General features: G+C 43.7%; 1 protein-coding gene across 3 annotated transcripts in view; it reads left to right on the top strand.

Moving 5' to 3' along the window:
• Positions 1–23,662, top strand: part of ING4 (inhibitor of growth family member 4) — a 28,923-nt gene extending 5,261 nt beyond the window's left edge. For 2 of the 3 annotated variants that reach the window (XM_090054853.1, XM_090054845.1), the window contains exons 2-8: positions 20,085–20,156; positions 20,323–20,489; positions 20,728–20,842; positions 21,168–21,276; positions 21,724–21,871; positions 22,485–22,546; positions 22,781–23,662. In XM_090054853.1, the coding sequence (XP_089910979.1) occupies positions 20,129–20,156; positions 20,323–20,489; positions 20,728–20,842; positions 21,168–21,276; positions 21,724–21,871; positions 22,485–22,546; positions 22,781–22,820 (669 nt within the window). In that variant the 5' untranslated portion in view covers positions 20,085–20,128 and the 3' untranslated portion in view covers positions 22,821–23,662. Of the gene's footprint in view, positions 1–15,640; positions 15,836–20,084; positions 20,157–20,322; positions 20,490–20,727; positions 20,843–21,167; positions 21,277–21,723; positions 21,872–22,484; positions 22,547–22,780 lie in introns of those variants that run through there. The other variant, XM_090054842.1, reaches the window with a different exon arrangement.
• Positions 23,663–24,564: the final 902 nt, after the last annotated feature.

The raw sequence follows: 24,564 nt of genomic DNA, 5'->3' as shown, positions 1-24,564 counted from the left end.
TGTAGGATTCCTGAACAAAAGGCTTTCTTTTAAGAGAAATGACGTCATGTCTGTTTATACTCCATGGTTTCAGAATTGTACCTTTTGTGAAAGTTTAGCCAGTTTTGGCTGAGATATGTGCCCTTGCATGTCTGCACAGGCTTGGAGATTTGTTGGAGCTTCATAGTTATTTTTTCCAAAGATCCCATCTACACTGAGTGTTTCAGCCTGGGACTACAGAGGTCAGAAAGGCTGGTGCGGCATTGGAACTAAGCAGGCACTCTCTTTACTGCCTTTGTTGCTCCTCGTGCTATGGCAGAGGGGAAAGCTGTGTGAATTGAGTACAGAAAAAAGAAGAATAAGTTTGCAAATGTAGTTTCAATTGATCAGGAGAAACTGAGACTGGCTGAGGATGGAGAATAAGTTTGGAAATTACTGTGTGGAGGAAGCAGGGACAAGAGAAAGGGATATAGATCCGATGAGGGGTCCAGGTACAATGAAAATACGAGGGCAATATGGGTAAAGACATGGGGACACAAGGAGTAGGGAAGGGAGGGGGATATGGGAAAATTAAAGTTCAGTGAAGAGACTGCAGGTAATCTAGGATGAAGTTGGGACAACCATAAGCTTTATGAGGAGAAAGAAGCAAGCTGAATGTAGAATAAATTGTTGACAGAGTCTCAAAAGGGTAGTCCTCTGAGGGAAACTGGGACTGGAGCCAAGAGCTGGGATGAGGGAGAGTGATGATGACTGCATAAAGACAGGTTGGAGGACATGGAGTCAAAGGTATTGGGCTTTTGGGGGAAACCAAAGAAATAGGATTTCAGGGCTGGAGCATACTCTCCTGAAAAGCCTGAAACAGAATCTAGGTTCTCAGATCTCACAATTCTGTTGTTAGCAAATAACAGTGAGCCCAATGGCAAAGTATCTTGTTCTGTCTAGTGCAAATAAGCACGGAGAATGACATTCTGTTATTGCAAGTAGTTATTCTGTTGGCTCTGAGTGACAATTACACACCCAAACTAAGCTAAAAGGATATTACGTTTGCAACATCAAGTACTTGGAAGTTAGGGAGTAGCAGTATTGAGGCTGTCTATGAAGCCTTAATTTGACTTTGTTTTTCCAGAATTGTGCACAAGCAGTGGCTCTTTCTGTTGCTGCAACAAGGTCCTTCTTTGTACAGGTCTTGCCAAGGAGTTGCCAGACAAGCAGTGCTCCATATTCTGTACTGCACTGCACTGGCATATATTTGTGTCATTAGAGTAGCCCCATTGGATCATGCTTGTTTTTGATCTTCCAGTTTGCTTGCTCAGGTGATTCAGGCATGACCATGTTGGCCCATCTAAATCCACCCCTCCAGAAGGTCCTTCTGGGGTTCCAGATCCATTCTAGAGCCCCTATTCACATATAATTTTTCCTTCCATAACCTGTGGCACCTTATTAGCCATTGTGTCCAGCAGCACAACACTGGTTACAAAATGCTTTTGTGTAATCTTGTGCATAGTCTTGTGCTAAGGCAAGAAAAGGTCATTGTGATTGTCTAGGCTGACCTCCTTCAAAGGAACTGTCTATATTAATTTTTGCTTCAAGTCTAACATCTAGAAATAGAGTGGGCCAATCTGTGTCACAGGTACCACAAGTGGTCTCTGTGCATGGCAGACTGGGGAAGGGACAGGTGGCACAGTGGCAGATACAGGCAGCAAATCAGGCAGGGAGCACATGAAAGGAAGCAGAAGGCAAGTAGTAGTACATTAGGCAGGGAGCAGAACAGCAGATCAGGCAGGGAGAAGAGGGTCAGAGTGGCACTTTGGGAGGATGTGGGGCTATTTTGTGGCATACTTGCCAAAAAGTTTGGCCCCCTGCTGATCTGTCTTTTACAATAAACAGCCAGTCTACATTTTAAAAATTTCAGAGATGGGGAATACAATGCAAACCTTGGTATGGAAGTCCAATGATTATCATTTTGTGCCTTGCTTCTATTCCAAATTTGCATAATTTTTGTTTTCACAGATTTATTCCTTTGTCTGCTAGACTGACAAGCTCTCTTAACAGATTTCTGCTACTCGCATAGATACTGATAGGTAGTGATTAACTGCTCCTTAATTTCTATTCGACAGGGAGAAGAAATCAGGAGTTCAGTAGTAAATTGAAATCTTTCACGATATGGCAGGCTTTTTTATGCTTTAATCATTCTGTTGGCCTTCCCTGACCCTTATTCAATTTTTCAACATCTTCAAAATCTGGACTCTGCAGCTGGACACAGTATACAATAGCAGTCTCTCCAGTACCAAATACAGAGGCCTCTCTTCCTACTTGATATGCATCTAGAGCAGTAATTCTCAGTCAGGGTGCTGCCATATTCAAAGGTGGTGTTAGGATGCCTTGACCCTGAAAAGGTTCAGAACCACTGCTGTAAGGGTCGTTTCTCTGTTCCTAATGTAGGGCCTTACATTTGGCTCTGCTGAAACACATGTTTAGTTTACCAACCAATCGAGATTTGTCATTTGCTAAGAATTAGTAATTAATCTTTTCCACCGAGTAACTGACAAAAAATAGTGTAGGATTAAGAGCAGGTCATTGCATGTCCCTAGGTGAAATAGTCACTTAATGTTTTCTTGCTGTAGTTAGATCTTGAACTCTATCACTTAACTATTTTTGCATTCATATAATATGTGCCATGGTTATTTTATATCATTCCAGTTTATTAATAAAAGATGGGTTGGACTAGATGACCATCAGAGGTCCCTTCCAACCCTATTTTTCTATGATTCTGTGTTCTGTACACAAGTTAAATGTTGTCTGGAAACCTTAGTCTGTGGTATTAAAACTACCCTATAAATTCCTGTTGACATCTTATGCAAGTCCTGTGTGCTGCTCATTTTTTTTCTGCCTGTTTTTGACATTAGGCTGGTACATATATTACCTAAGTCATCCCGTTTACTCTTACACTGTGCCAACAGTTAAAAAGTTTTCTTGCATGGCTCTGAAATTTTGTCCATGCAACTTTTAGTTTTAGAACATTAATAGTTTAGAGCAGTGGTTTTCAATCTGTGGTCTGCAGACCCCATGGCATGCACAGACTCTGTCTAAGGGGTTCATGAAAGAGGACTATGGTCAATCAGAAGTATGTGAATACTCACAGTTACAATTGAGAGGGGTCTGCACATCCGTTTGAAATTTTTCAGAGGTCCACAAATGAAAAAAGGTTGACAAATCACTGTTCTAGAGAACCCCTCAGCCTGCCTTTTTGTCATGTTATCCAAACCTGGTCATTCAAAAATATCTAATGTTATCTTTAAGTTGCTATTGGAATGGAAATCACTTAATTATCTGAATATACCATTGTCATTATGGAATTATCACTCTATCCCATAATATTTTCAACACGCAGTATCCCTACTGGACCTACTGAAAAAGTTACTCAAGACTGGATGCATCTACACAAGACAGTTACTGTGCAGTTGCCTAATTAAACTATGCAGTAAACGTCTTGGTGTCTACACTTGTACCCCTATTGGGGCACATGAAACTAATAAACTCCTGCTCTGGATTTTATGTGCAAGTGTGTGTGTAGACACCAACTCCTCCACAGCACATTGAGCTTGGTTGGAGTAACCCTGGGCTGACCCCCAGGCCCCCTGCCAGCTGGGACTGCTGCGACCCAGCTCAGGGTGCTGTGCTCTGGTCGCATGTGCAGACATGTGCCTGGCAGCAATAAGCTCTAGAACAGTAAACTCTGGAGCTTGTTGCTGCATGTTAATACACATGGGTAGACATGTCCACTGTGTAGTAGAGCCTCGTCCATAGGATCCAGGTTTTGTTTGTTGCCAAAGTTGGAAGGTGCCTCATGATTAAAGCAGGGATTGTAGTAAGAGAAAGGACGGGCTCACAACTGAGGCAGCTTACGGCCACCCTGGCAAATCTGTGCCTCTCTCTTGAAACTTTTCATAGATAGTGACTAGTTGCGTCTCCTGGCTTGAAACCTTACGATGATCCTTTGAAGCTGCAAAACTGAAGTCTATTGGGGCTGCACTTATACTTTTTACAGTAATATGTTTAATAATACTGAAAAATCAAGTCCTGGGCAACTCAGATGGGTGCCCAAAATTAGTTGACCGTATCGGCATTAATCACTTTGCCTTCATGTCACATTTTACTGATAGGTACCACTTTTACTTCATGGTAGTGTTGTGAGAGAGGATGGTAATGCAATGATGATGAATGCAATTGAAAGGCTCATTAGTAGACCATGATTTGTATGGTGTGCTACCAAAAAGGTTTATGACTACATTGAACAACATGAAAGCAACGGGATGTTGAATAGGAGGTCAATTGATGGACATAGTTCACCTTGATGAGTTAGGGATCCTGTGGGGAAAATAGTATGTGCTCAGGGAGTCTGATCTTCCCTGTTTAAAAATCCCAAATTCTCTGATAAAAAAAACTGCCAATTTTTTAAATTAACAAACCCTTAACCCTTGTTTTTCCCTGATTAAAATGAAGCGCAGAGAGAGAGAGAGAGGTATCAGGTGAACACAAATTTTTATTTATATTTACAATTTTAAAACAGTTTGGAAGCCTACTAGTGCCTCAGTTACTATAATAAAATAAATTCAAATACCTGTATATTTCAGTGTTTGATTTTTGTTTTTTTAATCATGGAAAATCAGAGTTTTCCCTGTCCCCTTCGCTCACCAGGACATGGGTCCAGCTGGTGCTGTCCCCACCTCCCCCTCACTTTTTTTTGCATTAAAAAAGAACAAATTAAGAAAAAATAATTAAGAATATTGTTTCATTAGTTCTGTAATCATTAATAGTGATGTGCATGTCTCTTATTCATAAAACAAAATGAAGCCTCCTTGAGCACCTTAATGCATCCAGTACTTCAAAAGTTGTTTCCACACCTGAGTTTATTTTTTAGCTACAGGACACCCGGGCCAGGTGCTGGCACAGCAGCAGCAGATCGAAGCACCAGATGCTCTTTTCACCCCCTACCCCCTCCCCAGCTCAAGGATCTCTTGGTCCACTGGCAGCTCACCTGTCCCACCCCACCCCCTTCCACTGGAGAGGCAGGTAAGGATCAGGGGTGTTTTTAAAAACCCACCACTTCAGTTTAGGGAAAATTAAACTAAAGTAAACCCCTGTGGCATGTACAAGCAGCCTGAAGCAATACCATTAAAAAGGAGGAGTGGGTTGTTAACACCTGTGGAATGAAGAGTTTTGAAGGGATCAGGTCATGAATGTTGCATGCTTGCTGAGGCTGAGGGGGCATGGCAACCACCCACCAGCAGTGGGGGCATGGTGGCGGCGAGGCAGGGTGGCACCCAGCAATTGGCAACCATCTGCCGACACCACCAGCAGTGTTGATGATGGGGGTGGGGAGGTGTGGCAAGCAGTGACTGCCCGCAGGTGCCATTGGCAGTGGCCAATCTCAGAGGATGTGCCACCAATCTCGAGGGGGTGCGTGTGCACCAACCTGCACCCTGTACACGTCACCAGTGGATCAGGTAAATCATAATGAGCCATGAACTCAAGTGCTCCCTCAGTGCTGCCTGACTAGAAATGCTGCTGCCACTACTACACAGCTTATTTTAGATTTTTGGATTGACCAGGAATCAAAGAGGAAGTGTAACTGCACTGCTGCACCCCTTCAGGATCTGTTCCTGGTTCCTTCTCTCCACTTATCATAGATTATTAACCTGCTGTATTGTAGCTAATAGACTCTGGAGAAAGAGGAGCCACCACCTACATCAGTGATTCTCAGCTGGGGTGCTGCAAGATCCTTTAAAAGGTGTTGAGCAATATTAGTAGTGTTAGCTGTACAAGCACCAACACAATTCAGAAGATAAACTCAGATTGTTAAAAAAACAATCCATAATGTCAAAACCTTTTAACCTTTCATGGTCTTTCTGAGTGTTTTGTTTTTGTTTTGGTTTTTTTGCAACAAGATTTGCTCTACTATTTTTCTGCACTTAAAAATGAGTGAAACATAAGAGCTACCTTTTTCTGAAGGATGCTTTGAGTCTAACATGATTGAACTAGGTAGTGAAGCACTTTTCCCTCTGCCCCACACTGAAAGTAGTACTAAGTGGCAAAGTATACTAAGTGGCAAAGAAAAGTAGGGGAGCTGAGAGAGCAAGTTTGAAATATAATTTGAAGGGTTAGGGAGAAGAGAAGGCCAAGAAAGAAGGATAGGGACAGTATAAAGGAAGAAGAATGTCTTTTGTTGGAGAGACACTTGACTGTGCATGCGTTGACTGTCCTAGGGGAACCTGTATATTGACTCATTTGTGTGTGGATGGGTTAGGAGCCGGTATGTGTTCATGTATTTACTTTATTTTTGGAGTAGGAATGCCACAGTCTGAGAGACTTCGGAGTGGGAAGCCAGGGAAGGAGTGCTGTTAGATTTTGTAGGAGGTGACGTGTGAGTGTGTTACTTTTAATTGTTTTTGTAATGCACAAGATTCCCCATAAGGCTTGATGTATCTGTTGTGCTGGAAAATGTGACTATGTGTAATATGAAAACACAATCCTTATCCTGAAGAGTAGGCAATATGAAGCCCTGTCTACTCATGAACATTCAACTGGTGGTGGAAATATATTTATATCAGAGTGAACAGGTATGCTTCCTGTACATTTTCTGCCACTGGTGCTTATTTGTCTACCTATTTGAATGAGAACCAGAGTGACTTCTAATAAATCAAATCTGCATCAGTGGGAATTGCATCTGTGTAGTTTTACATTCCTCCATGGCAGGTAATCCAGGGCATATACTTTTCCCTCAGCTGTCTAGCATCAAACTGGTCTGAACTGAACTGACTTCTGGTCACTTCTGTATCCTGCTCTGAGACCATATCGGCTATTAGTTGCTTATGTATTCATATAGCTCTGGTCCTGTTCCTGAGCTACCTTTGAAACAAACAGCACTTTTCCCACTACACTCAGCCTTCTTTGTTTATTTTATTATGCAAATTCAGCTGAAACCACAAGGGTTTTCTTCTGTGTTTTGTGGGATATGGAGCCAGTTACTGTCCCAGGTAGGAAATACCTGCCAGAATACAAAGAATTTCAAGTGCTTGTCTGAACAAGTGACAGATTTATAAAAAAGAGACCATAGCGCCATCTTTGAAAACTCCTATGAGACTTACAAAACTTGATAAGGAGTTCTCCCTGTTTATGGCCTGGGCTAACTAAACAGTTGGGAGGCTTACCAGAAGACTGCTGATAGCCATAAAGAAGTATTGGCCGGTCTAAAAACAGTAAGTTTCTATACAGTCACGATAGGTCTGTTTCCAACCCCACGCCCTCCACACCTGGGTTCTGGGTTTAACCTGGATGAGAATTCTTCTAGCCGGTTGCTGTTTGTATTTTTAAGGAGGCAGATACAAGTATACCATTAAAGGTTTACCTACCCTGGGGTTTATGCTGGCAGATGGCTTTTTAGCAAAACCCTAGTAGAGATACAGCAAATACCAGCAGAAAGCAGTTTTCTGCTGATTTAGCTATACCACCACCCTGAACATGATGGACAAAATCAGCACAAGCACTCTTCTGCTCTTCTGTTGCATTAGGAAAACCCTAGTGAAGATGCAGCTATGTCAGCTAGGAGGTGTAATTTAACATTCTTAGCAGACACCACTATGCTAGGAAAACTTTGTGCTTTAGACTAGGTCTCAAAATCTCCCCTTTCTTTTCTTCTCATTGTTCTCTCCCATGACTGTCCCTTCTAAAATCTCTTTGGTCTTTTCCATTTTCCCTTTGTATCACTATTCCCCAATATCCTCATTCTGTTCTCTTCCCACCATGCCTGGATGCCTACCTACACTCACGCAATTCCAGCACTAATGGCCTGTGATGTATCACAGTTTAAAAATGTAAGCAATTTTATTGTGAGAGTTTTCCATTCTATTAAATCATTGTGTTAGTGCAACATAGGTTCACATCCAGCTTAGCAGGTGTTTGTTTTAATTCAGGGGCGGGCAGTTGTTTTGGGCAGAGGGCCGCTTACTGAGTTTTGGTAAGCCATTGAGGGCCACATGACAGGCAGCCGGGGCAGATAACTATTCATTTTCTAAATTTTTTAAGGGCCCCACAGGCTGGATAGAATGGCCTGGCGAGCTGCATCTGTCCCACAGGCCGCATTTTGCCCACCCGTTTTAATTGAACATAATGCAGTACAGAAATTTTGCGGAAAATTTGTAGTTCATCTTACTGGCAGTTAAAAAGGGATCAGTGATTCATGGACACCACTTAGAGAGAAAGCCATTTATGCATGATACTTAAACTTAGGAGTTGTGTATATCACAGGTAATTAGCAGTTGAATAATTTTAAATCTGCTTTTTCCTGTATTACCTCATTATATTGGATTACTTTTGGTACAAGAGGGGTTCTGATTTGCTGGGAACGTTACAAAGCAGTGCATATCTCCATGCATTTTCCAAGCTGCTTTAGTAGGATGGATTTCATCATTATTCTAAAAATAAAGCTGGTGGCATTACCTTGCAGTCTCCCTAGCTGGTTTGTAGCCTGTCTGAACAGTGATTGATTTTTGTGAATATACCTCCAGGTGTAAGACTCTAGAAGATGCAGTAGCATAATTGGAGTCTCATTTATTCCAATTTTCTTGTTCACCCTTCTAAAGATCTAAAATAAATCTTGACATGTAACAACAAGCATCACCTTTCCAGAAACTGAGGAGCTGTTTACTATCTTACTGTGGGTGCTATGTTGCTGGAGAAACATTGTAAAATAATGTGAAAACGGAACACAAAAGACCAACAGCACCTTGAGGAAAGGGTGCTTTTTATCTTTTGGGGATTGCTGAGTGTACCCATAACTACTATTTTCACTATTGTTACTGACTGATCTTTGTTTATTTGAACAGCACCTGTTATAGATGCATGCTGTTTGAGAAGTTCTTGGATACCTCTGTGCTACCTCAAACCTGAGGTCAAGAAAAAGAATCAAGGAAGAAGAATGGCCTAGTCACTAGGGTACTAGCCAGGAACTCAGGATACCAAACTTAGTCACAGACTTCTTGTTTGGCTTTTGGCAAATCAGCCAGACTGTCTCAGTTACCTTCCTGGTAAAATGGAGACAGTATTTGTTAAGGCTGTTGAGACAGCAAAGTCCACTAACAATAGTGAAGTCTATGGATATGATGGTAGTGAGGGTCATACAAGTAGACGAGAGTTGTAGAGTCATGGTAGAGTCCAAATGAATAACAAGGAGGCCCAGGAGATAGTGAAACATTCAGTTAATTGTGTGTGTAGAACAGGGAGAACATAGTTCTATGAAGGTGATCTATAACAAAACAAAAAAAAGATGGGAGGGATGCAACAGCTTATCAATCCATGGTTTATCTATTAGAAGTATGCTCTTCAAATTAATTTGCAGCTATATGGTTTTTGGACAATTCATAAACGTTTTTACTACTTAATAAAACAATTATTGTGTTCTTGGTTTTACAGATACTATGCATATATATTTTTTCATGTTAGTCAACGATAAACCAGTAAAAGGACAGGCATTTCAGGACGAGCACAGCAAGAAGATGGTACTGGTATAGAGCCTAAAGCAGTAATTCTCAACCTTGTTAGACTCAAGGCACTTCTCACAAATGTCAGCTCTCAGCTTTCACTTGTTCCTTGACTATGGAAAAACTCAGAACCCAGACCACAACAGTGTTGTGTTTTTGATATTATGAATTCCTATTTGAAAACTTTGGATTTATCTTGTGAATTATGCGTGGGTGTTTGCTCACTCAGCAGCACTAATATTGTATGGCACCCCATGGCACATTTAAGGATCTCAAGGTACCCAAGGGTACTGCAGCACCCCAGCTGAGAATCTCTAGTATAAAGCAGTAGGACCCTAATCACTAATTTGGGGGGGCTTAAAACTTACTGTATTATAAATTATTATATTACTTGCCATGTATTCTACCAGAATACAAGATGCTATCTTTTCTCCTAGTATGCATAAAATTTTCATCTTGGATGACCTGTTCCAGTCTGGTAGCATCACTTCCCAAGTATCTTCTATTGCTTTCTGTTCTAAATAATGTGCATCATGCAGCTAATTCAAGGAAGTGCATCATGGAACTGTCATCCCTGGCACCTCTGCTTCCCCTTCATCCTGTCAGATACACACTCTGGAGCTGCTTTTCATTGGCTTTGTGTACCTCTAAAGAGTCTTCATGTGAAGATCATAGAATCATAGAAGTAGGGTCAGAAGGGACCTTGTAGATCTTCAAGTCCGACCCCCATCCTGGGCAGGAGAAAAACTGGACTCAAATGACTCCAGCCAGGTAGGCATCAAGCCTCTTCTTTAAGACCCCCAGGGTAGGAGCCAGCATCACTTCCCTTGGAAGTTGGTTCCAGCTCCTAGCCACCCTAACTGTGAAGTAGTTCTTACGGATGTCTAATCTAAACCTACTCTCCAATAACTTGTGTCCATTATTCCTTGTTAAGCCAGGGGGTGCAAGGGGAAACAAGGTCTCTCCCAAACCCTTCTGGTCCCCCCTAGTGAGTTTATAGATGGTCACCAGGTCTCCCCTCAGCCTTTTCTTGTGAAGGCTGAACAAGTTCAGGTCCCGCAGTCTCTCATTGTAGGGTCTGCCCTGTTGTCCCCCCCTGATCATGCGGGTGGCCCTCCTCTGGACCCTCTCTATGTTGTCCACATCCCTCCTGAAATGGGGCGCACAGAACTGGACACAGTACTCCAGCTGTGGCCTGACCAGTGTCATGCAGAGGGGGAGGATCACCTCCCTGACTCTACTTGAGATGCACCTGTGGATGCACGACAAGGTCTGGTTAGCCCTGCTAACCGTGACCTCACATTATCGACCCATGGTCATCTTGGAGTCAATAACGACTCCAAGATCCCTTTCTGCCTCCGTGCTCCCAAGAAGGGAGTTTCCCATCTTATAAGTGTGCTGCTGGTTGCTACTGCCCAAGTGCAGCACCCTGCACTTGTCAGTATTGAAACGCATCCTGTTTTTGCTATCCCACCCCTGCAACCTATCCAGATTTTGCTGCAGTCTTTCCCTCCCTACTAGCGTGCTCACCTCACCCCAAATGTTGGTATCATCAGCGAATTTAAACAGGTTGCTTTTCACCCTGTCATCCAAATCACTGATAAAGAAATAGAACAGCACGGGCCCAAGGACCGAATCCTGGGGGACTCCGCTGCCCATTATCCCTCAAGTCGAGTATGACCCGTCCACCACTACCCTCTGAGTATGACCCTCCAGCCAATCCGCGATCCATCTGACTGTGTAGGCAACAATGCCACAGTTGCCTAGTTTTTTAATGAGGATGGGGTGGGAGACGGTGTCAAAGGCCTTGTTGAAGTCCAGAAAGACTATGTCCATGGTGACACCCTCATCCAATGCTTTTGTGACTTGATCATAAAAGGCAATTAGGTTGGTCTGACATGACCTGCCCCTAATGAAACCGTGCTGGTTTCCCTTGAGCATCATCCCTGAAGCCGGCCCATCACAGATGTGCTCCTTGAAGATCTTCTCAAAGAGTTTCCCTAGGATTGAGGTAAGACTGACAGGCCTACAGTTGCCTGGGTCCTCCTTCCTCCCTTTTTTAAGATTTCCAGTTTAAGTCATGGAAGCAAAGGTTAGGTCATCTAAAATAAGAGTTGATACAGTTAATCCACTTGGGGTTCACCTTGCTTCTGCGGTATAGAGCTGTTCAATTTCTGTGTCTGGAGCTGAATTTGTATAGATCCTGGCATACAAGCCTTTTAAGACCATCCCAAGAAAATGCAGTTGAATTTGTCTTAGTGATCCAGCAGGTCAAGTGGAGAGTTACTCCCAGTAATTGACTTGAAGGGGTAGGTGAGACACCCAGTGTGGGCACACTGGTCCTTACAATGTGCTATGTGAGCACACTGTAATTGAGTAGATGTGTTGATGGCATGTTGATTGGTTTTCTTTTGCTAATACCCCACCTCATGGAAAAGATGGGGCATCAAATGCCTTGCATATATCTCTAGCACAGCTAAGATGTCTCCCATCAGTGAACTGCTTCTTGGTTGTTTAGCAGGGGTGAGTGGCCTCATTCCAAGTAATGATTGATATTCACTTCTCTGTGTTTAGAGGGAATCTTATCCTGGTAATCCAGCTTTGCAGTACCAGGACAAGATCAGCATGGAGGTCCTATATGCTAAAGCTTTTGGAGCATTTAAATAACCAAATGATCTACATTTATTGCCTGGACTAAAAGACAGCACTACATTGAGAGCAGTTGATCATATACAGTATGCTAAATTCCATGGGGTTATGTGAATTTCATTTTCATCTGTCTCTCTTTGAAATACTCAAACAGCTCCAAAAGTTTTGGTGCCAGTCTGGGTACATGTACTCCAAGATCTGCTTTTCTGATTCAGTAAGTGAGAAGCACAGCAATCAGAGTCATTTAGTTATGATGTGGTGAAAGGGGTTATGAGTAAGACCCCTCCCCCCCTTTCTCAAAACTTCCCTGGCTTCCTTGAAGCATCCTATAATCTGGTGCAAAAGTTACCTAGATTGCAGCATGTCTAAGAAAAAAGCAAGGAAGCCTGCCATGTGCTACAGTTAAGGCAAAACAGTGCTATGTGAGGATAAAGGATGCTGTAGATGCAGTGAAGGGATGCAGATAATGTAAGATGTATTGCTGTAACTATGGATGTGGTGTACTGATCAAATGTGTGTAAACAAGCCAAATAAAGGAACAAATGCTAGACGTGTAGAAAGTTAAAGGGTAACGGCAGTATGTGTAGCTACACAGGCTTTCAGTGGGAAAAATTAATGATTCTGGATCAAATAACTGTTTTTGTCTTCAAATATCGACAAGTGTAACTTGTCCTCTGCATTTTTACTTGTGGAAGGAGGATGGTCCTGGGGGTATGTTCTAGTTTTTGGAAGAATATTAAATGTGGATCTCTGATTATGAAAAAAAAAATTCTGCATGGTGTGAATGTCTGACTTTTAAGGCCGTGGCAGGAAAGGTGAGACTTTTTTTCTTGGGGAAAGAAGGGTTTGTGCAAGAAATAGCTCAGGAAAATCAAGAGTGGTGAGAAATTGAGAATGTGTGAGAGAGAAGATAGAGGAAGAAGGTAAAGAGAGTACTTGAATAAAGAAAGGAAGGAAGAGACCCCAAGGGATAAAAAGAGGGAAGGAAATGTAGGGAGAAAAGTTTACTCATAGTATGGAATGAAGAACAGGAAAACATGAGAAAAATAGGAAATAAGTGGAAAGAGGAAACAGACAAAAAGGAGAGGGAATATTTTTTAAAAAGTGTATTGAATGGAAATATATGGGAAGAGTGCAGAAAAATAAATGTTATGCTAGTTATAAATTTTGAAGCCAATAGGTCATCACAATCATCTGGTCTGACAGCATGGCCATATGACTTTAGCCAGTGATTGCTACATCAAGCCAATAACTGCTGTGTGAGAAACTCCTCTGGAGGAAGAATAGTGATCAGTAGCCGTCAGCATGGAGCTGTTAAGAAAATATCACGACAAACCAACTTTTTTGTCAAAGTAGTTAAGTAAGTGAAGGGAATACAGTCGTTATAGTTTGACTGAACTTTTCATAAGGCTTCAGGTAAGATCCCATATGATATTCTCATGTATAAACTAGCAATATGAGCTAGAAAAAATACTAGAAGTTGGATAGAAGTTGGTTCAGTAACTGCAAGCAAGGGTAAATATAAATGGATCGGTGTCAGTATGGCAGGATGCTTCAAGTGGGGATCCACAAGGGTGGAACACTGGAAATTCTGTCTAACACTGGAATGGAGAACTTCCTGCATAAGTGCAGATGACATGAAACTGGGATTGCTACATTTTTGAGAATAGATGTGGAATTCAAAAGGATCTTGATAGATTAGAAAGCTGGGCTAGAGATGTTAACATTAAGTTCAGTGCAGACAAATGCAAGATGCTACACAAGGTGCTTCTTCCTGGTTGTGGAGTAGTGGTTTTCAGACTTCCTAATGCCATGAAATGCAGTTTGAAAACTACTGCTGTAGAGGGCAGGGCATGAAACAATGTGTATAAATTGCAGCAAGGTAGATTTAGATTTGATTTACTGTAGATTTACTTGAATACAAGCTGAAGTCTCCTCCCCCCGCCCCCCCCAGTTGGCAAGGAGCAAAATGTTCCTTGTCTTATAGTTTCATATAAGGTAAGCTCACTGAACATATTATTAAACTGCTGCCAAAACCAGCATATGCTCAGCAATGGAAACCGATTATGAAGTTGATTAAATACAGTGAACACTGAGCATGACTATAAAACACATCGCCCATATTGGGCAAACATGCTGATGTAAATCTTTTTCGCCCTTAAAAAAACATGCAGGTGTTCCTCCGCAGGGAGCTGGTGCCAGGCCTGGAGGGGCTACAGTACCCTGCCAGCACTGGGAGTACCAGACCCAGTCCTGACACCTTCCCCTTGGTACCAAAAATGCTTACTGAGTTTTGGCAAGCCATCGAGAGCCTCATGAAACGGGACCCAAAATAATTCATTCAGAATCCCTCTGTCGCCCCTTCTCTCAGCCTGTCTTAGAGGATGGGCCACACTAATTGTGTAGGAGGTGAAGCCAGACCAGGTTGTCCCATGTCTCTTCTGCATATAGTTTTGGACCATCCCAGGACTTGTGATGAGAATGCCCAGTTCCAGTCATGAGTTGAGGGATAATTAGCACACAGATCCTTTGTGGGTGGTATCTGGAGTATATGCATACTGAGCAATGCTGCAGTGCTGAGCTGTGGGATCACCATGGCTGAAATGCTGTTGAGTGTATTGGGCCCGCCCAAAGAATGATATAGTAAATCATAAGCCGTGGGTTTTGTAGGTGCCAACATACTGCTCAAAGGGGTGTTTATGGACTACCTGTGTTAAAACTTGCAGCAGTTCTGAAAAAAGGTAACATGCATCAATTCTGGATGAACTAAGTGCATGGATACTATATTCAAATAGCTACAGAGGTTTCATTTCAAGGTTTATTGTTTTGAAGTTTGGTATTTACTTCCATGTACTCGGGGAGAGCAAGTAAGGAGAGGGGAAAGGAGCTGCTAGGGGAAAAAGTTCGGGGAAGCAGAGACCAAAGGTGCTACTCGATCACCCCAGATTTATTTTACTTTCTGTAGCAGTGGGAGGGGAACAAATTCAAGGCAAGTCTACAAAATTAGATTCTATACCTGGAAAATTATAACAAACTTCAACATTTTCCATATATAGAATCAAATTATTGGGGGGTTGTCTTATAATCAGGGTCATCTTCTGTTTGAATAAATGTAGTATTAGGAAAAACTTCTTTAATGCCAGAAGAGTAAATTCATGAATAAGACTGCCGAGGGAATTTGTGGAATCTTCATTAGAGATTTTCAAGAGGAAGTGGGATAAGCATTAGACAGGGATGATTTAGGAACAGCATTGCAGCTTTTGAGCGGAGGGTAGAATGATTCTATAGAGGATTTCTGTAAAAAAAACAGTGGTCTTGATTTAAAGAACTCAAGTACTAGAAAATCTACTACATGCTTTAGTAACTCCAGTTGTTCTTTAACAACTTTAAAGATCAGGCTTATTAGTCTTTCATTCTGCAACAGGTTTCTTGCAGTAAGTTTCCTGAATTTTTTTTTTCTTCTCTTTTTTCAGTATGTTGACTTTTAAAATTGTGGACAACCTAAACTGAGCACAGCATTCCAGTAATGTCTTTGCTAATGCCATGCATAAGGGCAATGCCACCTCCTAATTTCAATTTGATGTTCTTTTGTCCTACATCCAAGGATCACATTTGCACTCTTAGGCCGCATCCAGACGAGCACAGACTCATTTGTGGCACCATACACTGTAAGTGCAGGCATTCCCCATGCTGCTACTTTACTTGGTGGGGGGCAGGGGAGGGTTGACCCTGGGAGTTTCCAGGGTCAAAAAAACCCACACCAAAAAAAAGTGGGGTGACACACTTGACAGCAGCATGTGCTGCCCAAAACTGGTGCCTGGCTGGCTGGAGCTACACTCTGGCTGCTGGCCAGGCTTCCTGCAATGGCTGCAACTCCTGGAAGTCCCCAGGTAAGGCTGCTGGGGCCAGCACAGTTGCTGGCCCCAGCCTCCCCTACTCCACCTAGGGTAACTTGCTGCACACCAGAGCATGGGTGTTTCCTGGGGACAAGTAGTGGTGGCACAATGTATGCTTCTGCTACTTGTCCCCAGGGAAACAAATATCCATGCATGTCTGGATACGCCCTTAGCTACCACGTGGCATTCATGTGGGTTATCCTCTATAACCTCCCTCCACCCCCCACTCCAGACAAGCCCCTGGAAATGAGCTGGAGACATTCCCCTGCTCTCTCCAGCCTCCTGCTCCATCTCTGCTACTGCCAGTGAGTGGGAGGAATGAACAGGGTGTTGGGGAAGGTCCCCCTCCTCCAGCCCCTCTACCCCCTACTTACCTGGCAGAAGCCGGGTCCAGGTCCCTGCAGCTTGTACTGCTGCCTGCCCCACATACGCAGGCAGCATGCTTCAGGACCAGGGAAAGGGCCAACCACAGAGATGCTCTGGCAAGCTACCAGAGCATCTCTGTGGAGGACTGAGCCTCTGGTTGCTTCAGTTTTTATCCCCCTGGGTATTGTTTGACCCCCACCCCGACCCCAGGGGTCTAATTTTGCTCCCCCGCTGCAAATTTGCAGGATGGGGAACTTTTTTTTTGTTCCTGCAAGTGCCTCTTGCAGTGTCTCAGAGGGGTTTGAGACGCTGCAAGAGGCACATACAGGCTCGTTTGAACATGCTCAGTAGGTCCGGATCAGCTTGAGGAAATTACTTGTCCTCATCATTTTTTACTACTTCTTCAATTTTGAAATTGTCTGCAGCTTTACTAGAAATAATGTTACGTTTTCCTTAAGTTCTTTGGTAAAGATATTGCAAAGCATCGGGCAAGAACAGAACTGACTCTGTTTTGCTGTGTTAAAAATTAACATAGATTTGCCTAAATTTTACTAGTTCCTGAACTCTGAAAATCATCACTTGAACCTTCTTGGTTAGAGGGTTGGGTTTTTTTGTTTGTTTGGTGGTTGTTGTTTTTAAAAGAGTGGCTGCTAAATTATCTGAAGTCTTTCTGTACTGAGCATGCTCTACCACTAGTTTACAAGAACTGAACACAACTGCTGCTGTGACTGCTGCTTCTAGCAGTCAGGGGACACCATGCACTAGGAATGAGAAATGTTTTTCTTCTCTAATCTCAGTTCTCCACAGGCTGGGGTCCTGTAATGAGAGGGATAAATCAGCTAGACTAAGTGCAGCAGGGGTGAGGAATAATAGGTGGGATACATGGAGGCTGTAGGGAGAAAAAGTAGGTACCAGAGGAACAGAGACAGTGGGGGGCAGAAAGGCTGTGGAATAGTAGCTGAGACAAGTATTGGGAGGGACAGGCTGCATAGAGACACAGGGAACAGAGGCAAACAGAGTTTGTTTGCAGGAGTCAAGAACAAAGGGCAGTTGACAGGGAAAGCCCTGTAACCACTTGAACATACCCCTTCCTAGAACTTGCAGTAGAATCCAGGATTCCTGAGTTTGAGTGTCCTGTGCCACTGTTTGTGTGTCATTTCCCTCTAAGGTTGTTTGACAAAGCACAACCGTCAGCTGTTGCTACTGATTATTCTGTCTAGACCATATCTTAGTTTGTTCATGAAAATGTCATGGGTGACAATGTCAAAAGTCGTACTGAAGTTGGCTATGCTTTCTTTATTTGTCTTTTTGCTTAGGACAAATGGTGTTTTTTTTTCTCTCTCTCTCCCATCTCTTGCTAGCTTTATCTCATTTTGTGCCTATGCCTTTTCTCCGATCTTTACACCCGCATACTTAAGATTCTTTATTAGCCTTCAGATTGTTACACTACCTCCCATTGGTTCTGGTCTACCTTGTTAGTCAGCTTTTGTGAAGTCCCTCCTTCTTCTGTACTGTCATTGGTATGAACTCTAACATTTCATGATTCATCACATTCACCTTCAGATTCTCAACCAGTTGCTCCCCATTCAGCAAATCAAGCAGCAAATTAAGAATGCCCACCCTTGTTGGTTTCTGCACCATGTGTACCAAAAAGTTGTCCCCAACAAAATCTGAAACTTGATGGACTTGTCTGTGCTCTGCTGTGTGAAATTTCCAGCTAGTTGCATGGTAATTAAAAGGTCCTTTTACCACCAGGTACTGTGATTTGGATAATCTCAGGTACTCATTTAAAAAAAAAGTTTTGTCCATCTGCTAGTTTGGTGCTCTCTAATAGATATTTACAATGACATCCCTTGCTGTTTTCCCCTTTTTATTTTGGCCCAAAGACTTTCAACAGGTCCAGTTCTTACTTTGTTCTGGACCTCAGAACACGTGCATGTCTCTAGATATGCAAGGCAGTATATCATCCCCTTTTCCTTTCCCGTTCTTCCAGAAAAGGTATACCCATCCATATTCTGGTCCTATGAACTGTCCCACTAAGTGTCACTTAACTCAGTGAGACCATCATTTTGTGTGTGCTAGGACTTCCAACTCTTCCCAGTTATTCTCCATATATCTTTCCATTTGCATTTGAGATTACTTAATACAGAATTTGGCAGACTTCTTTCTGGCAGCAGCCCAGAATAACCCTGCTTGAGTCTGAGGTAGGTCAGTGCTAGGGCTCAGCTGTAGCTGCCACTTTCCCTGTCACCCAGTTGTGGCACCTGTGAACCCCCTTGCCCTCCTCCACTGTGGTTCCACTCCACTCCACCACCAGAATCCCCTGAGTCCACAAGCTGCCTCCAGTGGTTCCACAGGATGGATTTAGTCCATGGACTGTAAGTTGCCAACTCCTGACTTGACAGATTGTCCCACTACTGTCCTATTTGCAACTTGATTATGATTTCCTGTGTTCCCTTCTGTTCTGAGGTCTTTGTACTGATCAGCCTGCTTTTTATTTACCTATGGGCTTTTGTTACTAGCTCCAGTCAAATCTAATTTAAAACACTAGGTTAATGAGTCTATGAGCAAAGTTACTTTTCCTCCTCTTTGGTAGGTAGACCCCATCAGCTCAGCAACCATGGTCAAAGAAGCCAAAGCCCTGCTGCTACATATTGATCTCCAGGATGCATCTGCCCCTGCTTGGGCCCTTACCCTTGACTAGAAGGATAGATGAGAACTCAGCTGGAGCCCTAACTGGAGTTTTACCAGGGCATGTGAATTGCAATAATCAAGCTTGGAAGTCATGAGTTCTTAACTCAGTGTGGTCAGATCTGACTTGATTGGACAGGGTGTGGCCAAGAAGAAAGCAGGCACTTTTTGCTGGTATGGCCATTTGTGCATCCAGAAGTCAAGTGAGGGGTCAACCTTTTTGGCAAGCCTGCCACAAATTAGCCCCCAAACCTCCCTGAATCCCACTGTGATCCCCTCACCTTCCCAATCTGCTGCTTTGCTTTCTTCTTTTTGCCCTGTGTTGCCTGTTTCCTTCCCCAGCCTGCTGCGTTCCATTTGTGGCACATGGGCCAAGGTTGGCTAACCCTCCAGTAGGGTAAGTCTGAAAGGACCCCATGGCTGTGAATAAAATAGCAAGAAGATACATTGGGAATGAATTGCTGATCTCTGATTTTGAATGATCCATTCTGAGCCTTGCTGCCAATCTGTAAAAGCAGTTCATGGTTACAGTTGTGTTTTAAGGTGCTAAACCGACTAGGCTGAAATAAATTAGGTTGCAGCAGGCCAGAACAAAGAACATGGGACTGGGAGATAAGATTCTTGTACCTGTTTCCAGCTTTGTGATTTTACTTGACCTAGCACAAGTCTCTTCTCATCTTTTCTTCAATCTTCCTGTCTCTCTAGTGGGGATATCTATGTCCATCCACCTTTTGGATGGATCAGTAGGGAACAGCCTTTGTTTTGAGATGTTGGCTTAAAAAACATCACTATATTAAAAATGCAAGATAAAAGAAAAAGTTGAGTTTTGGGATATACATCTTCTAGTATAATGAACTGACTAGCATGTTTGTGTCAATGCTGCTCTCTACTTGATGGAATTTGTGTTTATTTACTCTGTGTCCTAGACAGCCTGACCCCTCCATGTGTCCTCCTCTCTCTTCAGGCATTGAGAACCTACCATTTGAATTGCAGAGAAACTTCCAGCTTATGCGAGATCTGGACCAACGAACAGAAGGTGAGTGTCTGAGATGAGACCTAGAGTTGCATGCTGTGACAAAGTAGGAAGCTTCCACTGGTTAGCTTTTCTTTCCCTTATATCCACTGTAGTGGCAGGCTTTTTCTGCCTGTCCTAGGAGAAGACATTGTGATTATTGTTGACAGTGAGCTTGGTTTTTTTTCAGACCTCAAGTCAGAGATTGATAAACTGGCCACAGAGTATATCAGCAATGCGCGGACTCTGTCCTCAGAGGAAAAATTGGGGCTTCTCAAGCAAATCCAGGAAGCCTACGGAAAATGCAAAGAGTTTGGGGATGACAAGGTTCAGCTTGCCATGCAGACCTACGAAATGGTAAGAAGAAGAGTGTTGGGGAGTACAAGGTGGCTACAGTCTGAAGGGCTGAAAATCATGACCCAGTGATTTGTATTCCTGATTCAAGGAGTACCTCGAGAACCCTGGTTCTGTTGGGAATCCCCGGCTTCCTTGGTGACTGATCTCTGCTCTTTGTCCAAGTTGTTTCTGCTCTATTGTCTGGGTCCCCTGGGATTCTGTGCTCTGATAACGCTGTTGCTCATTGTTGCCTAAACAGGTGGACAAGCACATCCGGCGGCTGGACACTGACCTTGCCCGTTTTGAGGCTGACCTGAAGGAAAAACAGATTGAGTCAAGTGATTATGACAGCTCCTCCAGCAAGGGCAAGAAGAGTGAGTCCCCTACCACTGGGGGCTGAAGGCAGGGGGCAAAGGACCACAGAAGTAACAGGCATGGAATGAAGCCTTGGAGGGCGTGGCAGGAAACAGCACAAAGGCTGTTACAGTTTGAGGGGGAGAGACACCTCAAGTAAGGCTGATAAAGAGATGGCCCAGAGAGATGGGGGGAGGGAGGTTTATGTGGGGTGTCCCAGAAGAGATGATGGGGCATGTGACCCAAAGACAATAAAGGGGTGGGTGTCTTAGTGTACTAAAAGGGACTGCTTATAGATATCTCTTGCTAGCAGGCTTAATTTTTCTCTTTTCCTGTTCCTACCAGAGGGCCGGGCCCAGAAAGAGAAAAAAGCTGCCCGTGCTCGCTCCAAGGGAAAGAACTCTGATGAGGAGGCACCAAAGACGGCTCAGAAAAAGTTGAAACTTGTCCGCACGTGAGTGATGGGGAGACCCAGGAGGTTGGGTACAGCATTGCAATTCAGATAGACTGGATGTTACAACATGGGTGTAAAAGACTGCATTTGGTGTGAATGAGGGAGAAAGACCATTCCAGCTTGCTTATTTCAAATCAGCTTAATCGGTCAGTTCCTGCCCAATGTCCTGCCACTCTATGGGTTCAGACCAGGGGTTAATCATTCCACTACCTCTTCCCTGCCCTGGGGAAGTGAAAGCAAGAGCCTTGGTATAGCTGCAGGAACTCCTAATGGAAGTAATCTCCTTTTTCCTGGCTGCAGGAGAAAAGGTCTGGATAATTGGAGCTTTCCTGTGGGGACAGGACCCCAAGATAGTGGATTTGTGGGTGTATGTGTAGGATCTTAGGGACAGGTGATGCAGCCCTTTCCTGGTGACCCTGCTGACCTGATTCCCCTTTCCCCCTGCAGAAGCACAGAGTATGGGATGCCCTCAGTGACTTTTGGAAATGTGCACCCCTCAGATGTGCTGGATATGCCCGTGGACCCCAATGAACCTACCTACTGCCTCTGTCACCAAGTCTCCTACGGAGAAATGATTGGCTGTGACAATCCGGATGTAAGAGACCTGTATTTGGTGTGAATAAGTAAGAAGGGATTAGTGAGAGACCCTCATGGTGGGAATCTGGCTCTGTGTGAATCTGATACATGCCTGAATCAACAACATTGTAAGGGTGTATCTCCAAATAGTATGAGAAGCAGGGTTTTCTGTGGTGATATCTTTTATCAGACCAACTGTATACTTGGAGGAGAGGTGACAAGTTTTTGGGCACACACTGCCTTTTCTTGGGTCCTCTTATACACTTTCTGGAGTATCATGGCTGCAGCAACGCTGTAACCCATCTCCAAATAGTGGGATGGAGAGGGGAGGGAGATACTTATCAAGGGGAATTAAGAAGGATCATGAATTTGGGGAGGACCCTTAGAGGAACCAACTTTTGTGCTGGTTGAACTTGGGACCAGGAAGGAGGGAAGCTTCATAACAACATAGAAATTAGGCATGTTTCTCTATCCCCTGTTCTGTGTTGCACATTAACATGGTCTCTTTTACAGATTTGTCAGGGAAGCCTTATATAATTAAATGATCAAGGGGCCTTTGGTAGCCCCTAAATTACATGTCAAGGATGGAAGTTCCCCTTTATGAATGACTTCTTGCTTTCTGCCCCTACCAGTGCTCCATTGAATGGTTCCATTTTGCTTGTGTGGGCCTGACGACAAAGCCAAGAGGAAAATGGTGAGTGCATTCTGAAAGCAAGGACACTGCAGGTACTAAAGGGATAAGGGGATCTCATGAGTTTCTGGAGAGGGAAAGCCCTGGGTAGGGTATTTAGAAGTGATCCCATTGAAGATTAATTGGGGATCATACGTACATGGATCTTGGGGCTGCTAGAGAGGGTCAAATGGAATCTTTTCTTGGAGGATCTCTGTCACATTTTAATGTCTGCTTCCTTTTTCCCCTTCCTACCAGGTTCTGCCCTCGTTGTTCCCAGGAGAGGAAAAAAAAGTAAAATCCTCTGAGCCCTTGATGCTGCAAGAGCTCCCTTCTTCCTTGCCATGGTCTTACTGCTGCTTCCCCAGCCCCTGGGACCTTGACTGGGGGAGGAGTCTTGTCCTCCTTGTGCTTAGGGCCACCTCTGAATGGTTTGGGCCCTCATAACAGTTCCTGTGTGTTCTGTATCCCCTGCTGCCTCCAAATTCCTATGGGAGGTCCTCTGTTTGTGCTATTCAAAAACAGATTTCTGAAATGGAAGGAATGAGAGTAGCTGGGTAGCTCCTAGATTTTCAGGGGCTGGGATGTTTACTTGATTTCCCCATCTTCCCTTCAGCCCTCTCAAAACTCATTGTGTACATCTTTCCTTCAGGAAATGAGATGTAGAGATGCGGAAAGGGAAGAAAACAAGTCTTCCCTAACTTTACAGGTCTGTGACTTCTTCTTTCCTAGTTGTCTCCTTCAGGAGTGACAGGGAGCCAGACCATCTTTTAATCTGGTGGTTTGGTTGAGAAGTTAGATCTTTTTACATCCGCCCTGCCCTGCCCTATTCAGTAGTTCCTTCTAGCATCAAATGGTCTCTGCTGTAGGGAGTAGGGGAGTATTTAGAGCCAGCCTGAGTTTCTTATTCATCTCCAGGGCTAATCCCCTAGGAATGGGAAATGCATTGCAGGAAGGAGGAAGCATCTGTGAGCTCATGGGGAAGGATGGCTCCATCCAACCTGTACTTATGTGACAGTCACCCTTCCTTCCTTCCTTTTTGCAGTTGGGTTTTTCTCTCCTGTTGGTGATGGGAAGCATGGAGATCCAAACCAACTCATGAAATGTAGAATTAAATAAAACCCACTGAAACAACCGTTACAGGATTTATCTGTTTTTTTTGTGGCAGCTGAATCTGGATTTGGACTTCATAGACAAATGGTGACAGACACTACTCTCTTGCTCAGTGAACAGCCTGGTTCAGGTACAAGGCAGACAAGTGTTCTGACCTAGTCCCCACCACCACAGTTTTTCTTTGCCACTGCTTCTTCCCATCCCTGGCTGCAGTACTGGTGCAGCTCCTAGCCTCTGTGCAGTTCCTTGCTGCTTGGCCCAAGTGCAGGTGCAAACACAAACCCCTGCAACCAAACCACAGGATTGATTAGGTCAGAACACTGCTTTAGTTGATCCTCTCATACTCCCGGCCTAGCTGCCTTCACAGATACTGTTCTGTATGAGATGTAAGGAGAAACATGACTTCAAGATGTAAGCATCCTTACCAAGGGGACATGGTTACATTAAGGAGTTGAACATGGTGGGGAGAGAGAAATTTCCCTTTTGCATGAAGGTATGAGCAAATTAACCACTTATTGAGGAGACCGTTAAACCTCTCCTTGTTTACATTCAGTTGCCATCTCTAGGACAAAGTGAGAGGGTTTGCTTCTGCCCTCCAGAATAATTTAAGTGTCTCATAAGTTTGGTACTTTAACTTGGGCAGCGTTTATTTACAACCAAACACATTTTTAAAAGAACAGTAGTTCTTTCTCCTGATATGATGTGGTCCTGTATATGGGGGTACCCTACCTCACCTCATCAAATGAATGAGAACGTGTGGAGAGCCTTGCTGTTTCTTCCTCGTCACAGCTGTGCTTGGATGGTGGTGGCAGATCCTCTGTTGGAGTGAGGGGGCAGTAAGTCTGATGTTTCAATGGGTTGGGGTCAAGTTTTTTTCTCTCCTTATTTGGATGCAACCCAGGTTACCTGAAGATGAGAAGTGGTCCAAA

The sequence above is a fragment of the Crocodylus siamensis genome, chromosome 1 (assembly GCF_052110815.1).
Source record: "Crocodylus siamensis isolate JL-2025a chromosome 1, ASM5211081v1, whole genome shotgun sequence".
NCBI lineage: Eukaryota > Metazoa > Chordata > Crocodylia > Crocodylidae > Crocodylus > Crocodylus siamensis.
The sequence above is the reverse complement of the archived record's forward strand: the minus strand, read 5'-3'. Positions and strand labels throughout refer to the sequence as shown.